At 38.9% G+C, this 10,409-nt stretch overlaps 1 protein-coding gene and 1 pseudogene across 2 annotated transcripts; one reads left to right on the plus strand and one right to left on the minus strand.

Annotated features, from left to right (window-relative positions):
• Window positions 1-1,061: 1,061 nt before the first annotated feature.
• On the minus strand, window positions 1,062-6,879 carry LOC147643168 (uncharacterized; annotated as a pseudogene).
• A 1,594-nt stretch (window positions 6,880-8,473) lies between these two features.
• Window positions 8,474-9,889, plus strand: LOC110188783 (uncharacterized). Of its 2 annotated transcripts, none has more exons than XM_020958629.2 (2): window positions 8,474-9,346; window positions 9,398-9,889. In XM_020958629.2, exons 1-2 carry the CDS (start codon window positions 9,302-9,304, stop codon window positions 9,869-9,871), a joined length of 519 nt encoding a protein of 172 aa, XP_020814288.1. In that variant the 5' UTR covers window positions 8,474-9,301; the 3' UTR covers window positions 9,872-9,889. The 2 variants fall into 2 exon arrangements, with proteins under 2 accessions (XP_020814288.1, XP_020814289.1); XM_020958630.2 differs by having other exon boundaries at window positions 9,154-9,346; window positions 9,411-9,889.
• Window positions 9,890-10,409: the final 520 nt, after the last annotated feature.

A 10,409-nucleotide genomic window follows, 5' to 3' on the forward strand; every position in this document is an offset into this window, starting at 1 on the left:
CAAGAACCTGATATACTTCCGAATTTATAGTCTTTAGCTCATCTACAAATGAAGCAAGTTTCGCAGATTCACCCTTTGGCCATACTATAAGGACGTCATTTAAGGCCACCTAAGACGACGTTTATTAAGTCGCATCGAAAACGACGCTTTATGTGACTAAAACTATTTTCAACTTGTTTCGGAATAGACGATTTGTATCTGACCGAGAAAAGTCAATAAAGAAGGGTATTTTGCAGAGTTGGAAAGTCAGGACCTTGTCAAATTTGACTAGCAATTAAAAAAATAATTCTGCTCCCCCTTAGTATTCTTCTTTGAAGACAAATATTTTCTCTATTCTCTAAATAAAAACATATTAATAAATAAATTTGGACTTTGTATATAGTTTTATTAAATTAAAAACTAAAGTAGCATTTATTTGTATACAGTAACTGCGTCATCAGGATAGCGCCAGCTACAATACATTTTCTTTTTTTTTTCGATGAATTTTTTACAAAACGTTAGATTTAAAAATTTTATTACTAAATTTAAACATTTTGAATGAAAATGAATAATGATTGCCCCTCCCTTGTTTACATTGACTTCGTTAACTCGATTGGGGAAAAAAGTCATTCTTTTTTTATAAATATTCCAATGTAGCATATTTCTTGGCACCTTCGTACACCTTCCTAGCCAACCATCCCATTAATCTCCGAGGTCATATAGTCCATTCTTATGTTCGTCAAAATTTTGATGCTTCTCTGTAAGGTGAGATTAAACAAAATTGAAAGTCCTTGTATTGGAAAATTTGACGGTATATTACATATTGTAACTGTTTGTAAGGATGAAAACGAATTTGCCACCCTTGAGCAATAACAATTGACGCACGAATAGGTCGATTATATGCCGCAATTATTTTCTTGTTTTAATCTCGTCGGAGCTGCAACTGCCGATCGGACGCTTGATTTCAACTATATTAGCTTACAATGTAGTTCTACTGAACAGATAAGGCAGCAGAAGAAGAAGAGAGAGAGCAATTAATAGGGAAGAGAACGCCTAAGAGCACAGCAGGTGTAGCGGAACACCTATGCGCTCATAATTAGTTGCGAGCAGTTTGTATCGGCATCGTGGGGCAGAACGGCTAGCTTGGCGACTGCCCTCTTGATCAGACCCGTAGCAGTACGGTCCATTCTGAGGACGCCGTTCCTGCTAGGAATGATTTCCTCAATACGCTCAAGCTGCCATTTCATCGATGGAATGTTGTTTCATTTTACACTATGTTTCGAAGCGCCTCCTTTCTTTTAGTAGGGACAAGTACTCGCTGCTCCACGACTCTTGGCCGCCTCCCATAAACCTTCGAAGTGAGAGGCACATGGAGGGATGAACTTCAAATCGATCCCATCAGCCAAACAGGCGGAAGATATTAATGCCGTGTGTTGCTCACTCAAAAATAGTGCCTTTGGTTTGGCACCGATAAAATTTATTGCATTATCACTCCAAATGGTACGTGGACTGCCTCTAAGCCTAATAAACCTTCTCAGAGCTGCGATAAAGGAATCCGTTGTAAGGTCCTCGACGATTTTCATGTGGTCCGCTTTCGTGAAGAAACGGACAAACACGGCGATATAGCACTTGTGGGGTGCATTATTCCTGCTTTATGATAGAATGGCCTACAATAGTCCATTCCTGTGGCATGAAAAAAAAGATAAGGCTGCAGGCTACCCATGACGTACTCCCAAGTCACTGGCTCCATTTGAAAACATCGGACACATTTGTTGATGACGGTAGCCACGAATTTGCGGCCTCCAATTGGCCAATACCTATATATATATATTTCTTAAGAAAATAAACGATAATTGCCCTTGTGACTGCATGATCCTTGGGTAACAATATCGCGAAGTAATCCATCGAAACCGAGTATTGGCCTCAGTGAAATAAGTTTGCTTTCCTGTGAAAACGGCTTGTCCTGGCTAAGGAACCTGTTGATTGCTTCTCAAAAAAAGTTCAGTTCCCAAGTAATATGCTGGGACGCTAAATGTAACCAAATATGCTTTGTAACTTATAGAAAATGTTGATGAATTTGCAGATCGATTAAACGTTAATGCAAACGGCTCCAATTAGAGTTGCGGAACGACGCTCTGGAAGATCCTTTACTATCTCCAGCAGGGAGGGGCCAATTCGACGAGCTTTGAAGTCGCCTGATCCCAGGCCAATCCCGAGGCCTTGGCGAAATTTAATCATTCACATAAAGATCTCTACGAACAATTTTGGCTTCAACCGGAAATGATTCCTCCTCATCATAAGAGAGCTGATGCATGACTCTTATAGGCAAGAAGGCAGCTGGCTTGGTTCCATAAGTCACTGTGTTTAACTTAAAAAAACTCAGCTCGTCCGTGGAGTTCTCTCGCCAAACGATACACTGCAAAAAGTCATCAGGATGCTAAACACGCACGCAGCGGTACATCTTGCAGATAAATCTACAAAGGGCAACTTTAAAAAATCGAAAGCGAAGCAGGTTGAAGTTTTTTTTTTGAATTGTGGCCCTGCAAGAAGTAAGTCATTCATGTGGTACCGATGCTGCCCTTGTTATAAGAGACATGTGCTCTAGCTCCATATATTTCCGTAAAAATTCAGATTATTGAGCCTTCAACGCTAGGTTCCTATTCAATTAAGCCTCCAAGCTCTTGAAGCGGCGACGAGCCTAACAGAGTACTGCCCATTTTCAATCCTAACGCAACTTTCTTTGAAAATCTGCTCGCATCGCAAGTCTTCAAGCAACAATACTGGTTCTGACGAACTGAAGTCCGATTTCCCAAAATAGCTGTACTACTCAAGGAAGTGTGTCATCATCAGACTGATTACTAGGATCCTTTACGATGGCAGCTAAGATAGACTTATGAGTTGACGCACTCGGCAGCTCTCCAAACACGATCCAACCAAGTTTGGTGTTCTGATGTTTTGGCAACGCGATATCTAAATGAATTTATCCCGTAGCAATTAGTTCGAAAAGAGGTCAGCACCAATTGAAAGATCTATTCGTTTTGATCGGTTATACAATGAGTCACGACCGCGGAGAATGAGGCACGGATTGCGCTAGAATGTTGACTGCCTTATCAGAAATTAAGGAAGATTCACCAGTCCCAGAGATTAGTGTATCGACATTCGATGATTCAAATTTAAGTGGTTTGCTAGGCGAGACGCCAAGTCTAAGATTGATCGGCAAGGCATAAATTATCCAGTCCTATTTCTAACATATATAAAAGCGGTTGAAAGCAACACGTAATCAACGGGCAGAATATTTGTGGGTTTTGGTGGAGGGTTTAATGAATGGTGATCAGGTTGTGATTATTAATGTGAACATGATACTAATGTTGATGAAGATGATTTTGACGGCTGAGAGTTTAAAAGTGGATCAGATGATAGTGATAAGACTGAAGTGGATGGTACAGATGGGTCTTGATTAATATCACTAAGCAAGAAATACATAGAGAAGTCAAACAGTACCAAAAAGTACTATCACAAAAACGGCTCAGCCTGAAACCCCAGAGCACTCGAACGATATGTTTAGAACCCCAGAGTGCCTTCGGCTTTTTTGAGTTCGAAGCATTCGTTCGAAACCGAGCACAACAAGAATTCACTTTTCAGTGGCAGATCGACCATGGAAGGATGAGCAGGGGTGCGGTTCTTTGCGCTGTGCTCTCGTTTCTTTGTATATGCGTATATGTGTACAAGCGCTCACACGTTTGTATGCGTGTGCAAATTTCTGTTCGCAGAGTCTTTTTCATAGGTTTCGGACGGCCACAGCCAGTGGGCCGAAGTGGCGGCTCACTTGCTTATGACGTCACAACAATACTTACAAAATTTTCATTAAGTCCCGGAACCATGTGCCGAACCGGAGCCCATCTCATTAGCGACGATTTTGTCGGCAGATTTAATTTAAGGTCATCTCTCATAAAACTATAGGCCTTGGCAGAATACAAATTTATACTTTGCGCAATAAGTCTTTCGTCTTCATTCCAAGACAAACAGTATTTGTTACCTATGCTTTTGCTCGCATCGACATGGATGCAGTCTTTTCATTTTATTGTGAAATGTGCAAAGCACACACCAAAAAGCGACAATATCAATTTTTAAAAATGCCTGGAGCTAGATTGACCTTTGACGTGGTCAAGTTGGCTTATTTTAACCACCAACTTGGAAAATCTGCAGCGGAGTTGGTCGACATGTTTCGGGTATCCCGGAAAACTATTTACAATGTTTTAAATCGGGCTAAAATTGAAGGAAAGCTGGAAGAAAAGTCTGGAGGAGGTAGGAAGTTGAAGATAGACAAACGGGCAGAAAGCCTTATCACGCGTAAGGTGCGTCATAACCCCCAAATCTGGACCAGAACCCTTGCCAAGGAGTTGGAGGAAGAATGTGGCGTAGTCGTTTCGCACGAAACCGTGCGCCAATTGATTCTACGGAACAAATACTTATCAAGAGTTCCGCGAAAGAAACCGCTGAACATTCAGTAGCGGTATTTTTTCGCTTTGAAGATGATCAGCAAGCCGGAAAATTACTGGGATAACGTCATCTTTTGAGACGAAACTTAAATTATGCTGTATTACAACGATTGTCCTTCCAGAGTTTGGTAAGCCGTTAATCACATTAAACCAGCGCAACATTGTGCCTACCGTAAAATTTGGCAAATTATCGGTTATGGTTTGGGGGTGTATAAGCAGCAAGGGAGTCAGGGAGCTCGCATTCATAGAACGCACAATGAATGCTAAGCAGTATCTCTCCATACTCCAATCAAATTTGAGGCAGAGCGCTAAAAAATTTGGCTTAATGGACGAAGAAAAGCCGAAATTCAAATTTTACCAAGATAATGACCCCAAACATAAGGAACAAACTTTGCGGCCATGGCTCCTGTAAAACTGCCAAAAGGTTATAGATACACCTCCTCAGAGCCCTGACATGAACACCATTGAAAATTTGTGGGTTCATTTAAAGAAAAAGGTGGCTAAAAGGGAACCGAGAAATCGAGCAGACCTCAAAACTGCAGTGCTGGAAGAGTGGCAGAGAATTCCATTGGAATTCTCTTGGAAAATCTAATCATTTCCATGAAAAAACGCATCCAGCATGTAGTAAATGCTAAGGGGAAGCACACAAAGTACTAAAATTAATAAATTATTGTTTAAGTTTTTAAATATATCATTTTAGCTGTACGTTTTGTATATTGTGTAAAGAGTTTTTCGACAGTGTCAAAAATGTGAAAAGTTATTTTTTATTAATTTTTTGTTAAATCTTAAATTGTTTTGTTTATGTTTTTGAATATTATCATTAAGAATTATCCAATAAATAGATATCCATTGAAAAAAAATAATTAAAAATCTTACTAAAAGCGTTATATTTGCATGCAAATTCAAAAAATATTTTAAATTTTCAGTGTGTAAACAGTTTCTTGACATACTGTATACATGCAGGCACCTAACACGCATTTGGTCAACTTTGAGAGCCTACCTCAACAGAAGACGATTGCATACACACATAAGTATGTATGTGAGTACGTTCTGTTCATAGTTAAAAAATAATGTCATAAATTTACCATAAATCTATTATTTTCTAGTTTACAACAAATTAATTAATTATACAATTAGTTTCTAATTATTATAATTTTTAAAATATGCAAATGTACTGAAACAAATAAAAATGTTTTAATACAATATGGAATGCAATAATAATTTCTGGTCGGTCAAAAATGCCTTTTGGGAAATATATTGTCAGACAAACAAAATTAAATTAAAATAAGTGGTAATTATAGTTAGATAACTTAAATAATTTGTCCCCCAATGCAAGCGCTAGCCGCTAAGTATTGCTGTGACGTCATAAGCAAGTGAGCATTGCATGCAAACTATGCCCCTAGCGCAAACAGTCGAAGCACAGGTGCAACTTTTTTGCTTCTCTAATGGAAGATTCGGACTCAAATTTAAAAATCGAGAGCATTTTGGCAAATAAAGATCCCTCGCCAAGGCTTGATCCAAATTTTCCATCATCTTACACCTCCTCGGCAAGAATGACTCAATAGACTCCCAAGTAGATAGCTCGTTGGTGGACAAATCCCCTTCCCATTTTTCGTAAATGCGAATTTATGCAATCGCTTAGCTCCCGAAGAGCCTTGTCCGATCCCTTCTTGACACCTTTTAACCCAAATAACCCAAATACGTATACTTGAAAAGAACTTTATTATCAAATCGATTGGTGAGTAAATTCAAAGCCTTTTATAATTGGCATTCGAGGGCTCAAGCGAAAGTATGGACTCCAGAGCCACGCCGCCTAAACTTGAACTTAGATATTGTAATTTTTCAATATCGCTTAGCTCCTCATCATTTCCGATGACCGTCGTGAACGTCGCAATAAAATCCGGCCAATTAGAATAGGATCTATGGAACCGAGCTATCTCCAGAATTGGCAGCCGAGGCTTCCAAGATCGGAAAGAAAGATCCGGATAATTAATAATGTCGATGGATGTTGAATTTGCATCGGTTGCAGCCGGCAATTGCGACTTGAGACGAGCCGCTAAACCTCGATTTATTTTCGCCTTCACATCCATGAACGTTGTGAAGAATTTGATGCAATGGTCGCTCGCTATCTCCGCAAAATCAAATTTTTCTAGCGAAGTCTGTGAGGAATCAAAGGCCAGGTTTAAGGAATTGATCCACTCCGTTCGCGCCAGTAAATCAGTTTCAACAAACCGATCTACCGACTTGGGATTGGGGATTGGCTCGGTAGAAGACCACGTCACTTGGCTCTTGACCTACTATTCGATTTGGTGCAGAGTAATTTTTATCCTGAGATTCTTAGTCCAGTGACTTGTTCGTCCCTGGTCCAAGGATAATGTATCCGACCGATGTCGATATCCATCTCCCTGAGAGGGACATCGGCAGCGATGTTTGTTGGATTTGTGTCATGGGATTTCTCGTCGTTAAATTAATCTTAAGGTCAGCCGAAGTTTCGGTAATCCTACGCACACAGTCCGCCAAGAAGCTACGGGAAAACCTACCGTCGCACCTTATCATCTGAGATGTCTAAGAAGGGAATGTGATCGGTTATCAGTGTAACCAATTTGTTCTCAATATCCTTCCACCTTTCCGACAGTGGACGACCGTCGTCGTAAAGTTAGCCCACCAGACTGATTCTGGCCACCTCACTGAACTTTTTCGCCTTGCTGACAAAGGTTGTTGCTCTTGGCCTTGTGCGTCCTTCGCCCCCTTGAGCGATTACGCTTTGTCTGAGAGAACTGGAACTCCGCCCGGTTTTTGTATGCTACATATTTCGCGATCTCTGCAAGGAATTTGACATTGTCTTCGGCGCCCCGAGGATCAGTTTTTGTCTCATTTCGACTATCTTGCTCTATAGACCCTTTATTAATGACTGAGCTGTTTGATTTTATTTTCTTCTGTGGCCCTCAAAAGCGCCACCTGTGCGTTTAGATTAAGGAGTGATACTTGCTTTCTCCTTGGCGGAGCCTTAATGTCTTGGCCTGATGTCGGCTTTCCTTCGCCTTTGCATTTTAAAGACTTGTCCAGGACATTTACTTTAATAAATTATTGTTATTTAAATATTTTTTTTTTATGATAACCACAACGAAAAATTACTTAAATTGAAAAGAAAGTCACGCAGTTTCAATATTAGTAGTAGGAGCAAATGACCCCAAAAAAGGGTATACGCCAAAAAAAAAAATAAAAATTTCAGCAGCACTCGCTGCTATATTTTCTAGGCTATCTATCTATCGGTGTGCGGCTTGGATTAACTTCCAAACTATTAATGGGAGTTTCAAAGAGAGAGGGGGAAAGAGATGACAGTGACCTGCCGGTCCGGTTTATGCAGTAATAAAATATAATAAAATAAATGTTGCGCCCCTTAGCTGTTTAGTATAGATATGTATATGTAAGTTAAGTCCTGCAGATCAAGTGTTTTTATAGCTAGTCATAGGTAAAAAATTGATTTGCTTTTAATCTCATGTTCCTTATTCCTTCAATAATAAGCTTGATGTAATTAGTCATAATTAGTATTAGGTTACAGTGGGTGGCGGCTGAAATCTGAACTTATATCACAAGGAAAATCAAATTTTCTGTTTTTATAAAAGCGCGCACACTAGACGATGATCCCAGCTGACTAATTCACTCTGAAATTATCAGAAAATTAGGAGAAGAGAGATGAGAGGAGTGCCGTTGTAAAGCCGCCCAAGGCCTGTCTTTTATTAAGAAACACATAAGGTAGATAATCAAAATTAGAAGTTTGCAACGCAGTGAATGAGTCATTTATGACCATATACACTATATACATACATATATATATTCTTGGTCAGCGTCAACGCAAACTAGTCTGTCAGTTTTGAAGCTATGTGAATGAAACTTTGTCGTTAGTTTTTTATACATACTCACTGGAAAGTCGCATCGGGCCGGGTTGGATGACTATACGAAATAGGCGCCATAGGAACGATCGGAATTTTTTTTTCAGTTTTCAACAGAGTTTAATCACAATTGAGATACAGCCATTTTTATAATTCTACAATTTTGTTTAAAATTTTATAAAAATCAGACGGCATTATCATATAGCTGCTATGGGAACAATCGAGAAATTAATACAATTAAAAAACATTTTATATTATTCAAGAATTTCGGTATTCATTTTATGAAATGCCAATGGTAAATGTAGCGGAAAATAACAAATTGTAAGTATGTATAAATATGTATAACAAAGGTAGGCGGAAGTACGATTATTCCGTTTTGTTTTTTAACAAATATAAAAATTAATATTGTAAAATTTGATGATCGAAGTGCAATCTGCAAGGGTACATAAACGTCGGCGTGCAAAAATTAGCTTTCTTGCTTGTTATATATACTTTTGGTCAATAAATCTTGTAACCATAACTAATAATTTGATAAACTTTTTACGACAATGTGTCTTATCGCCTGCTTTACCGTATTTAAGGTCACTGTACTCACGACTATCACGACAAATAGTTCCATTCTCGCAATAATTTTTTTTATTAAAAATTTTTTTAATATGTATATAGAATTTTTGCCGCTAACAAATGTTTTAGCCTATGTTAGTACAGAGTGCCATCTGCCATCAACCATCCGTTGAATTGATGGTCCATGAGCCTTTTCTGTTCCGAAATTTCTTTTCTTCTCGAAAGTAATCGAACGCAAAAGTAGATGTAAACGGGTCTTTGAATGTTTTTTCATTCTCGAAAATGGTTAACTAAGCTTAAAATGAGCTAATTGTACAACACTCGGTCTCATTTACATTCTATAAATTCGTAAATAAATGTCACAGAATGGATTTATTCCGGAATGTTGATAATAAAGAAATATTTACCGAGGTGAACAATAAATAAAAATATAATTACAAAATGAAAAATATTTTTTAAAAGGTTCTCCATTTAGCCATAGATTACCTGATTGGAAATATTAATGAAGCACAAACTATTCGGTTGTCCCACAAATATGGATTTAAAAATTCAGATGACTTTCTACTGTCCATTCGAATGATTTCAAAATGTTATGAAAACTTTGCCTTAGAAACTACAAATGAAAATTTGTCACAGTTTTCTTGCATTAATCCTGAAATGAGTAGACTAGTGGCGACGGTCCTCGCAGCACGTCAGCCTGCAGTAACAAAGCATGTTGGGCAATGGGAGTGCACTAAATCGAAGAATTTTATAGAATCGTTTGTGTGGGACACACGCCTTATATTGGGAGATAGCAATCTCGGCAGAAATGTTTATCAAATAACCACTATTGATTTGAGCTACCGTCGCTCTAATATCCAAAATAGAATCAAATTTGAAATGAATTTTGCGCTACTCTGTAATTTTATAGACCTTTTAGAGAATTCTTTGGCCTAATAAAAAAAATATTGTGTAGTGGTTGTTTTTTTTTTTTTTTAATCGATTTTTCTCGGGGCAAAACGCCAAAGAAACAGGATTCCGATCTCGATATTTTTGTCAAATGGTGGCCAGTGTCCATCGAGGGCTTGCGTTGTGGCGATCTTGGTTCCGATATTCTTCCCACACCTCTTAAGTCCAAATAAACGCCCGTTTTTCCCAGCAGTAATGTGCGTTACCCGAAAGGTTTAAGCCGCTCAGACAACTGGCCCGAGGAGCCTCGCCTTGAAGCAAAGGATATGTGGCTTGGTTTCCCAGCAGCCATTGTGTTATTACCTTGGTTCTCGTTCTGATTTCCAGCGACGACGAAACCCGCACTCTTCGTGCCACAATTTCGCCTCAACTGGTACCCGGTTAACTAATGGAAACGAATCCAGCCGCTAGTTGGCCAAAAGGCAGACGCCCCGCGAGACATAAAAATCTTCTACAAAGTGGCCGCGTGAATGCGAATGAGATTGGAGTAAGTTAAGCATAAAAATTCATTTATTTATATATCTGG

This window comes from Drosophila serrata, unplaced genomic scaffold, assembly GCF_035046125.1.
Source record: "Drosophila serrata isolate PLE 108 unplaced genomic scaffold, ASM3504612v1 contig_280, whole genome shotgun sequence".
NCBI lineage: Eukaryota > Metazoa > Arthropoda > Insecta > Diptera > Drosophilidae > Drosophila > Drosophila serrata.